Source organism: Cibotium barometz, chromosome 38 (assembly GCF_041138505.1).
Source record: "Cibotium barometz isolate CiBa-2024 chromosome 38, ASM4113850v1, whole genome shotgun sequence".
NCBI lineage: Eukaryota > Viridiplantae > Streptophyta > Polypodiopsida > Cyatheales > Cibotiaceae > Cibotium > Cibotium barometz.
The window spans coordinates 41765406-41786426 of record NC_141083.1 but is presented as its reverse complement, the minus strand read 5'-3'; the positions used below and the strand labels follow the sequence as shown (position 1 = coordinate 41786426).

The following is a 21021-nucleotide window of genomic DNA, read 5'->3' as shown; positions in this document are numbered from 1 at the left end:
GGGATAAATGTAGAGGTGCCACATGGCACTAGACTCAAGACACAAAGACTCAACTGAAACTAGACTAGAGAAATAGTACACCTAGTGTGCACTTATTTCCAACAGGTGCAAGTTTACACTTGCTTCAGTTTGCAGGCAAAAATTTGCACAGGACATTTGGTTGTCTGGCAGTGCACATTGGTGCTTGGTTTGCTTGCAGGTATATTTTGTTGACATGGCTCAAAATGCTACATATGTATTTGGTGTGCTCACCCAGGAGGACAAGTTGGATGGATCTAAGTGCTCCCTCTGGAGTTTCATGATCCCTAATTTGATGGTAGCCAAAGGGTTTTGGGGCATCGTGTGGTGATGACACATCCATCAACGCCTCAAAGAGGAGGTGCTCAAAGAGCTCCTGAGGTAGAACCTGCTTCCACACGAGCAGAAGAGATGGGACTCTAGGCATGCACAGGCCATGTCATTGATAGCCCTTTTAGTGAAAACAACTATTATTCCGCACATTTGTTCTTGCAAGATATCGAAGCTTGCATGGGACACATTGGAAGCAATGTATCAGGTACGCAACGAGGCAAGAGTTGCCTACTTGAAGAGGCAATTGGATCTTCCTTCTATGGATGAGGGTGACTCCATGGCAGATCATCTCACCAAAGTGAAAGATTTGCAGGAACAATTGCTCAACATTGATGAGGTTATCCCAGATAGACAGTTGGTCACCAACACTCTTCATTCTTTACCACCTTCCTACTTGGGCTTTCACACCTCTCTTAACCTCTCTATGAGAGGAGGTGGTGATCCCGTCACTTTTGAAGACCTGGTGGGTTTACTCTTGCAGGAAGAGCAAACAAGAGCAAACTTATCTAGCAACCGTGGTGGAGGCAAGGCATTTACAGCCAAGGATAAGGGTAAAGCAAAGAGCTTTAGGCATGGGGGACAACAGTCTAGCAAGGTTGGTCATGGACAGCCCTCTTCTGGTGGTGAAAAGTCTCACAAAGGGGATGCAAACAAGCCTAAAAAGAAGGGCAAATGTCACTATTGCCATAAGCCTGGACACTACATCAGTGAATGTAGAAAGCGGAAAAGAGAAAAGGAAAGAAGCAGGCAATGCAGTAGCAGACTCTTCTGATGACAAAGCACAGCAACAATCAGCTAATGTAATTCAAGAAGAGTACACTTTTTTGGTCACATGCAGTGCTTCAGACAATGATGTCTTGCATTGCATTTGACAGATAGAATGTATCATGGTATTTTGATAGTGGTGCTTCGAGCCACATCACTTCATGCAAAGGTGTATTTCAGCACTTGGTTTATGCTTCAAATGGCCGCACTGTATCATGTGCAGATCATACCACATATCCAGTAAAGGGAATTGGCAACGTCATACTTATTGCAGCCAATGGTGCCAATATATGTATGAAAAATGTATTGTATATTCCAGGGATAAAGAAAAATCTTCTCTCCATCTCAGCCATAAACGACCAAGGTTTAAAGGTTGAATTTGAAGATGGATCAAAGGGTTATGAAATAGTCACTTCTGGAACACAATACAAAGGCTTGTATAAGCTGGACAGCTATGACAAGCGTACTTATGATGCAAATACAGTGGCTGCCCACACTCCTGCTATGCATGATGCATAGCTGAGGCATGCTCGTTTTGGGCATGTAAATTTTCGGAGTTTGATGCTTTTGCAGAAGCATCATATGGTTGATAATATGCCGCCTCTCGAGTATCCAACAAGACATGTATGTGAGGGGTGTATTTTGGGAAAGATGCAACGTAAACCATTCCCCAAAGATGGAGCTGTTAGAGCTGAAAGTAAATTACAACTCATACATAGTGATGTATGTGGTCCAATGCGGACACCATCCATAGGGGGGCATCTTGTCAGAATATGCAGCGGAGATTCTTGTCAGAATATGCAGCGGAGATGATGACAAAATCTGAGAACACAAGAGCAAGTGCATTGCATACACAAGAAGGAGAGAGAGAGGCGTGTAACTCTGTTATGTATACACAAGAAAATCCCGAAAACCTAATACAATGAGTGGGGGGCCATGGGGCCATTTTATATGGCCCCACATGTGTAGTCGGCCAGTAGTAGGACAGTCGACAGCACTCATATATAGACACTCGACTGCTGCATCTCAAGTCGGCCAGCATCAAACAGTCGGCCTTCACACGTGTGAAGTCGGCCAGCAGTAGAGAGAAGCAGGGAGCAATCAGCCAGTGTCTGAATACACAGGCCTGCAGTCAGCCAGCATACAGAGGTAGCCGTCATGCACAGGACACCCTCCCACTGTAGAAAAAATAGGAAAAAATATGGAGAGTGGCGAAAAATGAGAAAACACCTAATCCGGGCGGGCACACCCACAACAGAGGCCCTGGTGTAAATATATAGACAGGAGATGACTGCTAACACCCCCCACTCAGCTCCTAGATGTGAAACCAACCCGAGGGAGCTGGAGTGCCGCCTGAGATAGAGACTTCGTGAAGAGGTCCACTGCATTGTCCTCCGTCGAATAGATCTCTAGCAAGATGTCATCAGCAACGATCTGTGCACGAACAAAATGCCTCTGGATGACCGTGGGTTCCTCCAGTGGAAACCCAATCCTGCCAAGTAACCTCTGCAACCTCACCACCTCTGCAAGTGCCTGGAAGCACCACTGTCTAGAATCCACTCCCTCCGAGTATCCGTAGCGGAGAGTCCTCCAACCTCCTCCCTGCACGAAGAAAATGAGACACCGGTGTCTATAACCTCCATGTGCACAAAAGCTGGAGTCTTCATGGTTGCTACTGAGGATTTGGCACCCTTCTCGGTGCTCCGCTTGGGACACTGCCTTCAATAGTGGCCTTTCTCGCCACAATCATTACAGGTCCTCTCTGCCTTCAGTTTCTCGTCGGACATCTTCTCAAAAGACTTCTCCGATAAAGCCTTCCCCTTTGCCCTTGTTGTTACGGCCTTTCGACTGTTGGCCAATTAAGGCCTCTGAACCTCCGCCTTATGGAGGGTTCGTGAATCTTTTCTCGTGGTCCAAGACCATGGGCACAAGCTCCTCCCATGTGATGGTGCTGAGCCTGCCACTGGTAATCAAAGAAGAGTAGAAAGCTGAGTACTGAGAGGGCAAATGTGACAGCAACGTCATGGCCATATCCTTTGATGATATCTCTTTCCCAGCCTGGAGAACTTCTTGTTGAAAAGCTTGTAGCTTGTTGATGTGCTCCCGGTGTCCCGCATCGTCGACGACTTTGCAGGATTCATCACCCGCATTTGTACTTCCAAGGAGATCCTCTTCATGGGCGATACCTTGTTGTAGAGAGAAGCCAAATGCTACCAGATACCTCTGACCAGCGTCATATGCTTGATATGATTGATTACCTGCGGTGTGCAGTTGAGGAAAATTAAAGAACGGACCCTCGCATTGACACGATCCCACAATTGTGCTTGTGCCTCGCATTCCTTCCGAATTGAGGGTAACTCCTCTTCCTCTAACTCCGGCCTTGGAACCCCAACAACAATGAAATCAGCAAGGTTGTAAGACTCCAGAACATATTCCATCATTATCTTCTATATGCCGTAGTTGTTCCCGTCCAACTGACGGTCCACTGGGAACGTGGGGAGTATCGGGATCTTCACGTGGAGAGAAGCAGGGAGTAATCGGCCAGTGTTTGAATACACAGTCCTGCAGTCGGCTAGCATACAGAGGTAGCCGACATGCACAGGACACCCTCCCACTGCAGAAAAAATAGGGAAAAATATGGAGAGTGGGGAAAAATGAGAAAACACCTAATCCGGGCGGGCACACCCGCAACAGAGGCCCTGGTGTAAATATACAGACAGGAGATGACTGCTAACACCTTTATTTCGTCACATTCATTGATGACTACTCCAGGTTTGCTTGGGTTTACCCCTTGAAAGCGAAAGCAAAGGTGTTTACATGCTTTCCACACTTTGTAGCAATGGCTGAAAATATGTGTGGATGTAAAGTCCAAACACTCCGCTCAGATAGAGGTGGAGAATACATGTCAAATGCATTTAAGGATTATATGCTTCAAAAGGGCATCAAACACCAATGTACTGTGCCTTATACACCGTAGCAGAATGGTGTAGCTGAGAGGAAAAATAGATCTCTCATGGAGATGGCAAGATGCATGGTGAAAGCACAAAAGTTGCCTCATATTTTTTTGGATGGAAGCAATAATGTGTGCAACTCACGTGTTAAACAGGTGTCCAACAAAAGCTTTGAAAACCATAACACCATTTGAGGCTTGGTATAGCTGAAAGCCAACAGTGGATTATATGCGTACATTTGGGTGTTTGGCATATGCACATGTGCCAGAACAACTCCGAACAAAGCTAGATGATAAAGCAATGAAATGCATTTTTGTGGGCTACAGCAATGAGAGCAAAGGATACCGTCTTTATAATCCAACAACACGAAGGATTTTTGTTAGTAGACATGTGGTATTTGCTGAAAATTCAGTACAGCCCATGTACAACTTGTATAAAAGTAATGATACAGGCATACATGACATGTTTGATGGACTATTACCCATTGCAATTAGGGGGGATTCAGATCAGCCAGTCCCTACACAAGAAAATCCTCATGTTGAACATGTGGAACAGCCAGCCATTCAGCCCCCTTCTATGGAAGAAGTGGAAGATCTTGTCAGGGAAGAGCAAACAGCCATAGACCCAGCCAAGTCAGTGCCAAGATGGTTGCTGAAAACTTTGCAAGAAAGCAAACTTGCAGCTCCACTCATAGGTAGAACAAGGGCTAGTTCCAACCATGCATTGAATATGCATCATGAGGAATCTGCATTAGCCATGGGTGGTCTCTTTGATTCAGAAGAGCCTTCTTCTTATGAAGAAGCACATGAGAATGAGCATTGGGTGCAAGCTATCAACATGAAATCTCTTCTATCATGAAGAACAATACTTGGGATCTTGTGGAATTGCCAAAAGGCAAGCATGTCATTGGAACAAAGTGGGCGTACAAATACAAAAGGAAGTCTGATGGTACAATTGACAGGTACAAAGCAAGACTTGTGGCTAAAGGCTACTCCCAGAAAAAGGGAATAGATTATGAGGAGACTTTTGCTCCTACTTCGAGAATGACTACAATAAGAGTGATTGCATTGGGTGCACATAAAGGATGGAAAGTGCATCAATTGGACATCAAAACTGCATTCTTAAATGGGGATTTACAGGAGGAAGTATATGTAAATCAGTCCATTGGTTTTGTAGTTCCTCGTGAGGAACATAAAGTATGCAGGTTACACAAAGCATTGTATGGGTTAAAGCAAGCTCCAAGAGCTTGGTATGATAAAATACATGCTCATCTAACCAACCAAGGTTATGTGAATAGTCCAGCTGAAAGCACATTGTATGTGAAGAAAACCGGTGCCGATATTCTCATAGTCATCTTGTATGTAGATGACATGCTCATTACAGGTACTAGCAAGGCACAAATTTTAGATTTCAAAGCTGAATTTGATATGTTAGATTTGGGGCCTTTACACTACTATCTCGGCATACAGTTTATGCATACAGATGATGGCATTGTTATGCAACAAACTAAGTACATAAAAAGTTTGATAAAAAGGTTTCATGTGGATCATGTGTACGGCTTACTATGCATGATATTGGAGAGCCTTTTGAGACCGGCATTTACAGCCAGGCAGTGGGATGCCTCATTTACTTGTGTCTTTGTTGAGCAAATTCATGCACAGCCCAGGCACAAAGCATTGGCAAGCAGTCAAACGCATTTTTCGTTTTCTTCAAGATACCCTGGATTTTGGTTTGTTCTATCCCGGGGAGGCAGCTTGCAGCTTTATGCATACAATGATTCAGATTGGGCTGGTGATTATGATACCAGGCAATCCACCAGTGGGAATTGCTTTTTCTTGGCAGTTCATGCATATCTTGGTTGAGCAAAAAGCAACCCACTGTTGCCACATCTACTTGTGAGGCTGAGTACAGGGCAGTCTTCATAGCTACAGTAGATTGTGTATGGTTGGGGAGAAGTTTAAGCCCAAACAAGTATGGAATAAATCTATGTATTCTCTTGACAAGTCTTCTCAAGTAGATCCATGTATGCTGATCATTTGAAGTGTTGCCTTCTCCTCAAATCAAATATCTCCCCCATGGGGCTGTCTAGAATGGAGAGGTCGTAGAAGCGAGATAGGCGCCTCCGATGCCGAGCAATAATGGCTTTGATTTGGCGATGGTGAGGATGCCGTGGTCGGGATCCTGGTGGGTGTGGCCGACGAGCACGACGTAAGATGACTGCTCTATCGGTGGTGACTCCCTGGGAGCGTGGCTGGTGCCCTGATGGCCCGATGGAGGAGGTATCAGGAGGTGCCGGTGCCGAGGAAATTTGTGAGGATCCTTTGTCTACGTACATCATGGCTCGGTCTTCTGTCTGCCAAGAGGGTCTCTCTGTGTCTCCTGAGCTCAAAGTTCAACTAGGAACAATCCGAGGCATCTCTGATCCTCAACTCCATGACCCTGCGTAATGGCCCAAAACCCTCTCGGAAGAGGCAGTGATATCTCCCTCGGATCTCATAATAGATTGTACATCAGCAAATGTAGTAAATTCCTCAGCAGATTCTTGGCAACCTGCAGAACTCCATCTTGCAGCTCCCTCTGCGACCTGTACATGATGACCACTACAGTAGCTCTTGAGATTCTTCCTCTGTGCTGCTCCTTCTGTAGTGACTCTCTCCTAGCATTGGCCCTCTCCTCTCTACAACTGCAGCACGGCGTCCTCAGCTCTTATCACCTGCTACAGAGGAAGGCACTCAGGCTCCGTTGGATCACACGGTCCATCCCCACCCCCAAGGAACTTGCCTGGATGAGGCATACACTTTCTCCACCTCAAGGTCCCTATATATATATATATATATATATATATATATATATATATATATATATATATATATATATAGGGACCAAATCAGCATTTTTAATCCTATCATAAGGTTCTTGTTTGTTTGAAATTTGGTGAAAGCAAGGTTCATAGAGTGTAAGCCAACCTCAATGTCAGTGAAAACCACCATATTTGGACAAAAATGCAAAACCCCCAAATTTTTAGTTGAGAATTGGGTTTTTTTTTCCTGCAAACTACCCCGCACCCCCCCCACAACAAACACCCCCCCCCCCCCCCCCCCCCCCCCCCCTTCCCTTTCCCGGCGTGCCCAAATTTCAATTCAAACACTAAGTTAGACCTACGAAACCTCTCTCTATCCCCAAGGTTTCAACCCCCGGTTCAAATTTCTCTTAAAAATAATGTACATTTGCATGTGTACAGTACCTCCCCTTTGAGAATCACAACTTAAAAAAACCCACACTGTTTGCACGTTTCAGTTTCTAATAAGTATGGTTGTGCAAAACTTTTGAAAACATGCATTCCAAATGGTTTATAAACGTTTGAGGAGGTTGTGTGTGTGTAAATGTACACAACATTTTCATACTAATCAATAAAAACAATGTGTCTACAGATGGTGGACTTCATACGATCTGAACTGAGTCTTTACCCAAAAGTCTACATTTGGGATGGCCAAGGTAATTTAGGCCCCCCTGTGGTCTGCGGAGTACAATTGACCACTCAGTCAAGGGCCTTCCCAGCGGTATTTGGGCCTATTTTGATTACTTACATCATGAAAATGCAGGTCTGAATCCTCACCTGGGTCACTTAGCCTGGGCAGACGCCTTCGTTATCACAGCAGACTCGATCAGTATGCTAAGTGAGGCATGCAGCACGGGGTGAGCTCGAGGTTCTTAAAGAAAACTTCATTATTTGTGCTCAGCTGAGCTAAGTGTGGAACTTAATGGCAGCACTCCCCTCCGTGTGTGCAGAAAGCCTGTCTATGTAATAGGAGTGGAGAAATGCAAATGGAAATTCGCAGCGTTTCACAAAAGCCTGCGTCACCGTGGTGTTGTACGATCCTTTACGGGTGCAGAGGATGTGTGTTTCTCGCCTTAAATACAAGACTTTCCTTATGCAGTGGTCATGGTGGTGGGCAGAATTCTGACTAGAAGCCACGTCTTGTCTTTGTTTGGTGGGTCGCAGATAGGCGAAAGCTGGAGCTACCCTCCTCTCAATGATAATGTAGAGGCGGCAACTCGAGTCCGACAAGCAATTGCTGAACACGGCTGGAGCATCAGCAGAAGGTGATCTGGTCCTCTGCTGCCACTCGTCTTCACACTAAGGCAGCAGCTTGAGAAAGGTGTGGTTATTATTCATCAAGCAGACAGTTGAGATCTTCACCAGGATTGTTATGCTTCATAAGGGTGCATGAGTTCATTACGTACACGGATCAGAACCCTAGTGCAGCACCTCCTCTCTAATAGGTAAACTCACACAAAATGCAAGATCAGGAGAGTGTTTAGGAACACACATTCGGAGCTTGCCATCATAGCCTCTGAACTATAATCTTCTGTCATAGTGGCAACCACATGCCAATATTGATTGGAAATATCCCATTTTCATTTCTTCTTGTTTCCAACACGTTGGGTGTATATATGTATGTTTCTTTTTGGGTTTTTTTAAGGTTGATGAATAATCTTGCTTAATAAAGAATGTGTGTTTGTGGAAGGCTGTGAAATTTTTGTAAATTTTGTAAGTTTTTCCACCTCCCACGGCCATTTGGGCTTACCTTTGGTCCCATTCGGGCCTCACAATGTTAAGATAGGGTGTTGGATTGAATGGTGTCTGAATCACTCGCTGTGCGTCAGGAAAGCCATTGAGGGTCTGAGCCGTGATATAACTACTCTTGGTGAGTATCTTTGATGCATCTCAACACTTGCATGCATGCTTTCTAATGATTCTCCCGAGGCTTGTTAGAGACCTACTCAAAGCACTAAGAATAAAACTAATGTCTGGTCTAATATCACGCAAGAAGATAAGACTATCAACCAGCTTCTTATGTAAGGTCTCATCCAGAAGGTATGTAGTGTCTTTGATTGTGGACGACTTCAGATCACTTTGGATCCCATGTTTGTGCTCGCCCACGTGCACCACCGAGTATGTCATGCCTTCATCTTCAGGTAGCACATAGTAGATCATACCATTGCATATTGCAACACAAGAAACACTTTTCTTGAATAATGACATATTATTCTTGTCTTCTCTTCTGTCTAAAGTCCTTTGCTTACTTGCTTGTTTAAATATCCACGAAAGTAGGAATCATTGAACTTCTTATTGTCCGAATAGAATTGACATTTCACCCTATGATACTCTAATGATTCCAGGCAGTAGCTTAGACGAATTATAGACATGTTTGTTCTTTGTGGCCTTGTCCGTTTAGGACCATCAAATCTCTGCTCCATGCCATCCATTGTTTTACATTGGTTGTACGTAGGCAAAAGCTCAATTAAAATGTCTCCATTATACTTGCTTGGTAACTCAAAAACAGAATATAGTCCCTATGATTTGTCAATTAATTTCCTCAAGTGGTTGGCACCTGTAAACCCTAATATCCATGGCAAGACACTCCTAACTTGCCTCTTCTTTGGATCATACCCTACTGTCTATATTCACATGTCTCTCTTTATCCATCTTCTCAAAGTTCAAAATGTCACCGTCTGACCTCTCAAGGAGGTCTCCTATAGGATCATCACTAGCATAAATATTTGGTAGGTCATTCCTTAAGGTTGAATAATTTGTTGGTGTGCTCTCAAGGTCAACTGTGTCCTTATTATCATTAAAAGTCCCTTTGTCATTGCATTGATCAGCATCCTCTTTGCTATCAGCAACATATAGAGTGGTTATAGTGTGTACCATGACATAAATACTTGACAATGAAGCATCCAAGAAGTAATACTGCAGGCGCTCAATATCCCATTGAGAGGGTGCTTCCACTTCTATAGTTTCAATACTAAATTGAATCACTGCATTCAATGTCACAAGCTTGAAATCTGGAGGTAATAGACTTTGCAAGAAATAGGCACTTAGTAAGAGCTTATCCCCTCTCATTTGAACTTGTCGACTAAGGTTTTGTGCACCAATAGTCCATGAGATCACAGCCTTTGCATTTTTCATTTCCACAATTGCTTGTGAAACAATTCTTTTCTTCGGTTGCAAGCAAGTGGACGTTAAATGAGCAGAAAGGTAAGAGTAGGGGCCATACTTGTTTCATTAAACAAGCCACAACTACTTTACAAAAAGTCGGGCATGTCTAATGATTTTCATGAGATCCTTTTGTTAGGAAGAATAAAACACTCTGTCTACCTCCCGTCATTCTTTAAAAGAATAATTCTTTGGATGCACATTTATTATTCACATCTCCATAACTTTAAAGACATCCTTCAGGCTAGGGCTAGAACCAATTGAATAAGGGTAGCTTTAAATGCAAGCCATTTATCAATATGATTTTATTAATCAAAAGGTTTATTTTTTTTATTTTTTAAATATTACTATTAGCTTTTAATATTGTTGACGTTGAAATTAGAAAATACTTGCTTTGGCGTATAAATTTAAATACATTCAATGAGAAATTGTCTTTAGACAGGTTGTAAAGCCTTGGTTTATGCTAAATGCTAAGTGGTAAACCTCAAACCTCCCATGGTTTTTGGGTTGGTGAAAAGTGAAAATGGTTTTGGGAAAACTAGTGTTATGCTCTCTCTTGTATTAGTTCATTTAGGAATTATTTGCATGTATAAGATTAAGCCTTAGTTGAGCCACCAAAAATCTAGTTCTAGTCCATAAATAACTAGACAAGAACTTAATAGTGTCTCTAGCCCACCATTTAACTAATTAAGCCCACCATTTCAGTTGAGTTGCAATGGGAACCTCATGAGTCTGGATTGGTGTGGATAGAGTGTTAATAGAGGTGAAGAAGAGGTAGAGAAGTAAGCACCTACCAAGGAGCTAATTAGGAATGTGAACTATCTTTATATAGATTTGTACGTGAAGAAGAGGTAGACAAGTAAGAGTCTAATCAAGAGTATAATTAACAATTAAGAAGGAATACTACATCAGTCATTGCCTCATTAAGTCTTCCATGTGTTGGTTAAGTGCTTTGTCGTATATTTAAGTGTTAATAGAGTGATTAGTGATGAGATTAAAAAAACACGTTTGAAGCTGAACCCGCTATCAACTTTCATGTTAGATGTTCTAGTGGGTTGAGGGTGGTATTTTTGAATTAGTAGTCCCTTCTATTATTTAGAATGCAAATGTACACTTTATTATCTCTAATCCAATAAGTCCTCACTATTAGTTGTATTAAAAGATTTCATGTTATTCCAAACAACTTTCTTAGACTAGCAACACTTCCTTGTGTATCACCGAAGGGACATAATTTTAAGCTTGATGGTTGGTATGATGATCTTGGATCGTTAGCTGCACTATCATTCAGATGAACATTGTATTGATTATTCTTTCTGACCTTAAGTCTACCTCGAGTTCATTAAATGGATTGGTTCAAGGTTGAGCATGTCCCTTACAAAAAACTTAAGACTTTAGAGCACTTGGAAGGCACTCTAAAGCTATTTTTGTTGTTTCTGCAATCCTACACATAAAAGTTAACTTGTATAACTCATGCTTCTAGGTATCTGACGTATGAATGAGTTTATATACATACCAAATAGTTTGTTATACAAGTTGGTACATTAAAATTGTTTGTTGCAAAGTTAGTACATATGTCAAAACTTGAAGGTTTTCTTTTAGAGGGAGACCTTAGGAAACAAGTTGGTACATCAAAATTGTTTGTTGCAAAGTTGGTACATATGTCAAACTTGAAGGTTTTCTTTTAGAGGGAGACCTTAGGAAACAAGTTGGTACATCAAAATTGTTTGTTGCAAAGTTGGTACATATGTGAAACTTGAAGGTTTTCTTTTAGAGGGAGACCTTAGGAAACAACAGAGGCCATGAAGGCGGCAAGTGAGGGAGGTTGAAAGGGAGGCATAGCAGCCAGGAGTGCACGCAACAGCCATGTGAGTTCTATGAAAGCTCACATGTTTATTCAAATAAGGCATTGCTCGTGGAACTGATGATTATGAGAGAAAGATTTTTTTTTTTCTCATTTCAATAAAACATGGAGCACACAGGCGGCAACCCACGCATGTGAGCTCAAGTCCATGCCTTTGTAAGCTCAATGGGTGCTATGGTTACTGTGGGGGGGAAGGGTACACGGGATGGGGAATCAAGTGGTCTCTGTGATTGATGTAGAAGACTCTTAAAAGTTACATACCTCAACATATTATGCATAAATGTTGAGAAGAGATGTAGTCCTTAGGGTGTATTGTGGTAGTCATTATAAAGAAGAGCTTGAAGAAGATAGGTCTAGTTCTTTCGTTACCCTAAAAACTAAAATTTGGATGGAGAAACTAAAGAATATGATGAGATAAGGAAATGAATCCTTGAAAGAAAGACATAAGGAGTAGAGAAGAAAGAGTATTGGTAGTAGGAAAATAGAGACATGGGAGGCTACTTAAGAAACAGTCTTCCTATGTAGACTTATTGGTAGGAGTAAAGAGTACGGGTAGGAAAATAGAGATATGGGACGCTATTCAAGAAATGTCCTTCTTCCTATGAAGAATATAGAGGCAAGATGGGAAGAAAACATAAGAATTCAAGCTTGATAGCAGATTATGGAGCAAAATATAATGCTAATAGCTTTGAAAAACCATGTTTTGATAATATGTAGGTATAGGAAGCCTTTTGGGGAAGTAAGCTACTTTTTTTTTTTGGGGGGGGGGGGGAGTGGGGATTATTTTTGACAATTATTGGATCACTTTTTAGCCAAGTTGATATGTGATGTGGGGCTCAACACGATAGTTTGCGCAAAAAATGGGAAAGGGTAGGTGGGTAGGGGGTGTAAGGGGACAAACTTACAAAGTGGAAGACAAGCCTAAAAGCTAAAGACCAACGAGTTTTGAGATTACTTTTCAATAAAATATGCACTCCACCTCCACTAACATTGGTCTACCTTAAATCTTTTTTCATTAGGATATGAATAAGAAATAAGCCAAGAGGATGACAACTAAAAGAACTCAAGTAGCAATCGTGGGAGGCTTATACATTTTATGTTATAATATGCAAGTTTATGCCACTAGAAGTGGCATAGAGTGCAATGCAGTAACCCATGCATTGTGCCATATGCAAATATTTAGCCATAAGTAGCAGATGCATAGATGGATTCGTTGTGGTACCTTTGACATATATGGCTCTTCAATGCTCTAGAAGTTTCTAAAACTCATTTGATTATGTGCATAACCACATTTTGTTTTGTGTGCGCTTATCCTTGACTATTTTTTGTGTCAGGAGTGTTTGATAGGAAGAGGGAAATATTGCTTGCCATGAGCTTGTCCATGGAAAAAGACCCAAACACAGCACACTTTTTTGATTACAAAACGTTTAGGAGCTACATGAGGAGAGAGGCATATTGGGCTCACATGTATGGTGAGGCATGTCTTTTCATTTGTGTGCTAGAGGTAGATGGTCTTATTGAAAGCGCAATGAAGACAGCATGTGTTATAGGCATATTGGGCTCACATGTATGGTGAGGCATGTCTTTTCATTTGTGTGCTAGAGGTAGATGGTCTTATTGAAAGCGCAATGAAGACAGCATGTGTTATAGGCATATTGTCACCTTCTAGGTGAAATTAAAAGCATCGCGGATGTTGAGAAGATGCACGAGCTAGTGCACTCAAGCAGGAGGCTATTTATAGGTATAGGCCGTTCTTTTAATTTCTTTGAAAGTGAATATAGATGTCTTTGTGTGAATGTATGACTCTCACAAATATGGCATATCTAAACTTTTATAGATGGCTTTGCGAATGTATGGCTAATAAACAAATTTTACTCATGCCTCCTATCATGGGAGAGTGGACAAATCTTGGGGATGAGAACACAATATTATCTCCCACTCTACAAGAGAGGGGAATCACTCCATGGGAGTGTTTGGAGTATCCATGGTGGATAGAGTATCCCATAGGAATGATTCCTAAAAAAGAAAATGACTTACATGCAAGTGAGTATTGTTTAGCAAATATGTCTTTTCGATATGTATATCATTGTGACTATGTAAAATTATATGTTTTGTGTCATTTACATCCATTTGTAAGGGTTTCTTAAGGAGTTTTGTCCTATGAATGGGAGGGAGGAATCCCCAATGCTAAAGAAGAGAAATGCAGAGGAAAGGGGGAGTGGAAGGAAGGGGAAGGAGAAGAAAAGGAAGAGAGGAGATGAAAATCCCACATTCACATCTAAAAGATGGATGCTACTAAAGAGGAGACAATGACAAAGAACAAGAGAGGAGGGATGTCATCCAAGTGAGAGGCACATGATAGTGACCTAACGCCATGCTACTAAAGAGGAGACAATGACAAAGAACAAGAGAGGAGGGATGTCATCCAGAGGCACATGATAGTGACCTAACGCCATGCGAAAAACCCGGGGAGGAGTAGGTTGTCTTCCTTTGTAGGAGAGTCATCCTTGGATATAGTGCGATTTGAGAGGCGACCGCCTACACAGCAAAGAGGTATAGTTCCAATATCTTTACTTGAATATATTTTTGAGACATAAGGGCTTGCATGTAGTCAATAATATACTTTTTTACTTATGACCCAATTTAGGTTTTCAATATATCACTAGGGTCGATGTATTGCTCATGGATGTGGAAGCCATTTATGACTTTGCTCACAAAAGGTTTGCATACATGCATTTGAGCATTGTGTTCTATTTTAAATGGTTATTGTTTGTGATGATTTATAGTAAATTAATATGTGCAGTATTCGAGATTTCATGGAATCTCACAAGAATGACATGTATATCTATCATGGTGCATGATCTACGAGGGTTGCTTGGCTTGTCTGCCGATTTTCCCACCTTATTACTAGTTTCCAAATATCTTGGGTTAATGACACAGGGTAAGTCATGTGACTACACAAGCAAGTGTAATACTCTCTTATGTGATTTCTATTTGTTTATGGATAAAATATTTACTTTGTTCTCTCTTTTGCACTACAAAATATTGTAGAGGGCATTGAGAGAGAGATTCCCGAGTGGAATGTTTTCTCTACGTGGCTCATGAAGGGAGTTGTGGACTTGCCACAAGAGTTTCTTGTAGACCAAGGGTTTCTAGTTACTTTATGCCTTGCCCAACATCTTCGGAAGGTTTTGAGGTGTGCAAGTAGAGATGGGTTGAAACTCCATCATACATGGACTCTCATGTGTGATGGAGGATATATTAGAAGTGTACATGAAGTTATGTGAGTTTTTTTAATTCTTGGGGTCATTGCGTAGGTGGTTGCTTGCCACATTCATGATGGAGTCATATTTGGTACTCGATATTTTTTGCGGGTTGTGAAGGCCTTGGTTTAGCTAGTGCAGAGTTGTTTTTTCGGCACTCCTTATGCTTAGAGTTGGACTCCTATGCATACATTAAGTGCTTGATGAAGGTGGTGTGTGGTCCACCTTTGGATTAACGCTCTAGAGAGATTGGACTTATCTTTATGTGTCTTTATTTCCTATGGATTATGGATGTGATGGCTTTTGATGTTTTGTTTTTTTGTGACTACGTTTGTAGCAAAGGTCTATAGCTCTTTTTTGGATATCTTGGTTGTGTTCTATTGCTATAAATTCAAGAACATGTTGACTTATTGACACATTTATATGTCATGTAACTCTCCACTATTATGTAGGTGAGGTTCTTTGTGATAGTATGTCTGATTGTAATTGCAATTCTATGATATATGCCTTTTCTTCTTTATATGAATGTATGGTTTATGTGGACAACAAAAAGTTCTATCAATGTGTCTAGATACCCATAAGTAGTTAATATTATAATGTAGCCTTGAGATTTCATTTGCCTCGTATTGTGTAGGTGAGGGTTAGTACTCAACTACTACAACATACAAGGGTCAGTCCATAATGTGAACCCAACTAAATGAGGTGGCGCTATAACTATGCTAGTCTCTAGTAATCCAAAATGGCTGTCACACATCCTGTCATCCCATTGGCCATATATCACCCATAATCTCACCAACCATGCCAGTGGTGTAGATGCGGAAGCTATTACAGGCGGGTCATCAGTGTCCGCCGGTAGCACTAGTTGAGCTCGATATCTCAACACTCCCCCTTGAGCTTAACTCCACACACTACACTCCAAGTAAGCTTCTAAACCTGTGGAGCTTCTTTGTGCCCAATGCCTTTGTGAAGATGTCAGCCACATGATCCTCTGTGCTAATATATACCAGATCTACATCTCCTGCTAGAACCTTCTTCCTCAATCACAAAGTGATAATGCACCTCAATGTGCTTCGTTCTAGCATGATATACTGGGTTACTGGCCAACTGTATGCTTCTCATGTTGTCACAATATATGACAATTGTCCTATCTACGGGCTCTCTCATGTCACCAATTAGCTTTTAAAAACCAAGCTATTTCACAAGCTGCCATAACATCACCCCTATACTCTGCCTTTGTACTCAACAAGGCAACTGTTGGCTGCTTCTTATTACTGCTCCAACTCACAACAACACTCCCAAATGAGAACATAAAACCACTGGTAGATCTCCTGTCTGCAATACTACCATCTGAATCAGCATCTGTGTACCCATGCAACTGTATCTCTGTAATAGCCTCATAGAAAAGTCCATAATCAACTGTGGACTTTATGTACTTGAGGATTCATCTAGCCACATCCAAGTGTGGCTTCCTAGGGGCCTGCATAAACTGACTCACAAGTCCAACAACATGGCTCAAGTCTAGCCTTGTAATGGTCATGTAGATCAAACTACCCACTATGCACCTGTATGTAGTGGGGTCCTTCAAAAGCTCATTTGTATCTATAGAAAGCTTTGTTCTGCTCCAATGGCACTGAAATAGGCTTACAGCCCTTCATACCATACTTGGACAACATGTCCAAGCCATACTGCCTGTGCAACAATAGCAAAATGCAATGAGGTGATCTCACCACCTCTATGCCCAAGAAATACCGCAGCTCACCCAAATCCTTCATCTCAAACTTCTGCTTCAAAATCATCCTGACATCATGTATGTTTGCATCACTATCACCAGTAATAATCAAGTCATCCACATAGATGACTAATAGCATGATCCCTCTATTTGTCTTTTTCACATGTGAAAAATCTGCATTGGATATCTGAAATCCAAAGGTAACAAGATACTCCCTGATCTTGTTTGACCATGCTCTAGGTGCCTGCTTCTCAAAGCCATACAAGGCTTTGCGTAACCTGCACACAAAATCTGGATGTGCATCACTCTCATAACTTGGTGGCTGCATCATGTACACTTCTTCTTGTAAATCACCATGCAAGAAAGAATTCTTTACATCCATTTGATGTAAAGACCCTATGTTGCATTTGCATCCAATGCTGCCATCTCCTCATCCATGGCATCTTCCCATTTCTTATTTCCAACTGCCTGCTCAAAGCAAGTGGGCTCAACCTCTTGTATTGCTTTTACCATGTAAGCATAATGATGGGCTGTATATCCATAAGATCTCAACCTGTCAACAAGGTATCTAACTCTCGTAGACCTGCGTACACTTGAATCACTGCTGCCAGGTGTCCTCAAAACAACCTTGGTTCTCCTCACTAGGAGTAACCATAGACGGAATGCCAAGATCCTCATCAAGGCTCTGCTTAGAGCCAATAGAGTCACCATTGACATATGAGTGACCTGCTGACAGATCAGGCACAAAAGGTTGATTGTGAGACCCCTGCCTCCTCCGCGCATCAGAATCTGGGGAGCTAGCAGTGGAAGTAGCAACCTCTTGCGCGGAGTAGAATTTTCCACTCGGGGCTTCACCCAATGAATGTCTGGAGGACAAGAGACTAATCCGGCGGTTCCTCCGAAACCGAGATTGGAAAAAACTTCCCTGGCCCAGAAAGCATAGGCGATTCCACTAGGAAAAATCTTCAAACAAAAATTTTATCTAACGGGTCAAGGCCTTAACTGTCCTTTCTATTCTGACCAAACTTGTAGGTCACATGGCCAGATCAAGGAAGGGACTTGCACTTGGTTCATAGAAATCATCGCTTTTTTTCCCTTAAGCGAGGCACAACTGTTCATTCTTTCCCATAGAACAAGAAAATTCCTGGGACTTACTAGCGTAACTTGAACGTATCTAAATTTATTGTAGGAATCCACCGATCCAGCCTAACCCCAATCGGCTCATGGGTTAGCCAACCGCCCAACCATTGAATTGGTGGAATCCCTTTTTATAAAAATTTGGTTGTGTTTTGTCCCGGGTACCAGGGAAAAGAGTTCCCAGGCCCCCTAGCCGGCACTCAGGCAAAATACAAAATAGACACACCACTTACACACCCAATATGAAATTGCCTTTTTCACAGATTCGGTTGTCTTTAAAACAGAATTGGAATGAAACCATAATGTTTCCATCATAATCCTCAAAATTCCAGTCCAATGTTTACAATCAAAATGTCATCCAGACTCTTCGTTGAAGACTAGCTAGCCAACCAACGAGATCCGATTTTGAGTTCCAGTTCACATAGATAATTCCTTGAGTCCATCCATATCTTTCTCGACATACGTATGGGGTCCTAGCAGCCCGCGAGCCTGTGCATTGCCTGGTTAGAACCCTCTAGGATCCTCCTTAGGTGTCCTAGCACTTCACTCAGGGACCACTTCGTCGTCGGCCCTTGCCCATTATACCAGAAGCGCACCATTTTAACCATACCGAGGCTGTTCAAGACCTTGGTAGGCTTTGCCGGGATACTTCCTTCGATGACTCCCCGCTAGATGTTGCAACATAACTCTCCTTAGATTAAACCATAAGCCAAATTCTTCTTGCAGCATTTTGGCATAAGACAGTCCTTTTTCAAAAACAGAGTTTCTATGGAAGTAAGAATTTCCCGTTGAGTTTGATTCCACAAGACCCTTTTTCTGAGAATCCAGACTTTCTTAATGAAAATCACAATTCTAGTATCTCGGTAACCCACCCATCAATTACAATGAATTTCAGACTTATTTCTCGATGATTCTGAATCTAAGGAAAACTTCTCTAAATCATCGGTAATCCATTCTTCGTACTTTGAAGAAATGAGAATGGTCACAAGGTTTTGCTCAATTTTTTATTCGAGGGATGGGCAAGTATCTTACTGACCCACCTTTCTAATGCACATTGAAAAATTACACTAAAATGAAGATAATATTAGCATGTAAATACACAAAGATGAAAATACAAAGGAATGAGAGTCTATTTAAAGGTGAGGGAAGCCACTAACCAAGTCCAACTGGGACCTAGAGGCTTCCAGCTTCCGTTTGATCCTTTTTGGATAATTTTTGCACAGTTTAACTCACTTTTTGATCCAGTTTGCAGGAGGAGAGATAAAATATCCTAATTTTTTTGAATTAAAAATGAGAAGTAATCATTTGATTTAGGCGCCTCCTTGATGAGCGCCCTCCCTCCTTGATTTAGGTGCCTCCTTGATTTAGGCGCCTCCTTGATGAGCTCCCTCCCTCCTTACTGAGGTGTCAAAATTTTATTTTTGTACTAATAAACTTAATTTTTTAACTAATAAACCCAATACTTGGTCAACTCTTCATCTTATGTGAGCATTTACTCATTTTTGGGGGTTTTTCTTTTATTCTTTTCATTTTTCTTATTGAAACACTTGGATTAATCCTATTGGCCCTTTAGAACCTTATTTAGACCTTAATCAATTTTTTTTGAAAATGTGGACCTTAGGCTAAGGTCTCTTATACACATAATCAGTTAATTTTTAATGCACATTGAAAAATTCTTTTTGAACTTCTATTTTAGGAGAATTCATCTTAAATAAAAGGAATAACTTTATATCCAAAAATATCTCAAAACTGTATTATCTCTCTCTAGGCTAAAAACAAAGGAAAATAATGTCTTCTTACATCCTGAAATAGGGGATGATTACATGGGACTGAGAGGAGAGCTTATATATATATATGAGCTAGGGAAGGACCTTACATTGATCTACCTTTTCCTTCCCTTTTCGTGATACGTGTACCTGCATCATTCCCCTCAACTTGCCTGACCATGGGCTAACATTGGATCCAGTGCTCGAGGACTCCCCAGGTCCACTCAGCACCTATGATTGCTGCTCTACATGTGGTGCAACATCATCACTTCTTCTTACATCTGCATCTTCTGTTGCCTTCACTACTAGTGCGTACCAGCTACTTCTCTCATCAAAGACAACATCTTTGTTTACTTGCATCTCACGCGAGTGGTAGGGTTATAGCATCTATAACCTTTTTGCTCCATAGCATAACCAATGAAGATGCATTTCTCTGCCTTTGGATTCAACTTTTTTGTCACTTCTTCATCAGGAATATATACATATGCAATAATACACCCAAACACTTTCAAGTGAGACACATCCAGTCTTATGCCTGTAAACTTCTGTTGAGGAGTCATACCATGAACAGCTGCAGTGAGTGTCTTGTTCATAATGTACACAACAGTTGCTACTACTTCTACCCAAAAGTACTGTGGCATACCATTAGCCCAAGTCCTTTTAGGTACTCATAGTAGACTCAAGGGGCTACACACAGCCCAAGGGAATTGAACCAATTCAGCGCAGAATGCTAGCGGGCAGCCCGATTTGTAGGTGCCATTTTTCAGAAGGGAACTTGAGATTTCTTCTTCATCAGTTGTAATGGCTCTAATTCCTCATAGCCCCAAGTGTTTTCAAGCATGCTCTACAAGCTGGTGAAGTCAGAATTCAATTTCATCAAGTCTACAGTGAGATCTAAGCTCTTCATCAAATCTGCAGAGGTGACTTTGGTAAAATAGAGATTAAGCATTTAATATTTGGTCAAATCTTGTGTTTCTTGGCTTAATCCTCTACTATACTAATTGCTATTGATGGCCTTGAAAGCATTTGAGCTCATTTGAAGTCTAAGGTCCTAGATCTGGGCTCCCCGCATACTCTGTTTTTTGCACACAAAATAGAGGATTAATTTTGCTATTAATCAATGCTAATCACTATATTTTGGTACAATTGAGGGTTCAAATTAACCATTAAGTATTTGATACAGATCCCTATAGCTTC

General features: G+C 41.5%; 1 protein-coding gene across 1 annotated transcript in view; it reads left to right on the top strand.

The window, feature by feature from the left end:
* Window positions 1-8595, top strand: part of ELM1 (fission ELM1-like protein (DUF1022)) — an 87379-nt gene extending 78784 nt beyond the window's left edge. The window contains exons 7-10 of the mRNA XM_086777796.1: window positions 7499-7562; window positions 7670-7763; window positions 7857-7965; window positions 8071-8595. Coding sequence (XP_086633922.1) covers window positions 7499-7562; window positions 7670-7763; window positions 7857-7965; window positions 8071-8175 — 372 coding nt within the window. The 3' untranslated portion in view covers window positions 8176-8595. The remainder of the gene's footprint in view (window positions 1-7498; window positions 7563-7669; window positions 7764-7856; window positions 7966-8070) is intronic.
* Window positions 8596-21021: the final 12426 nt, after the last annotated feature.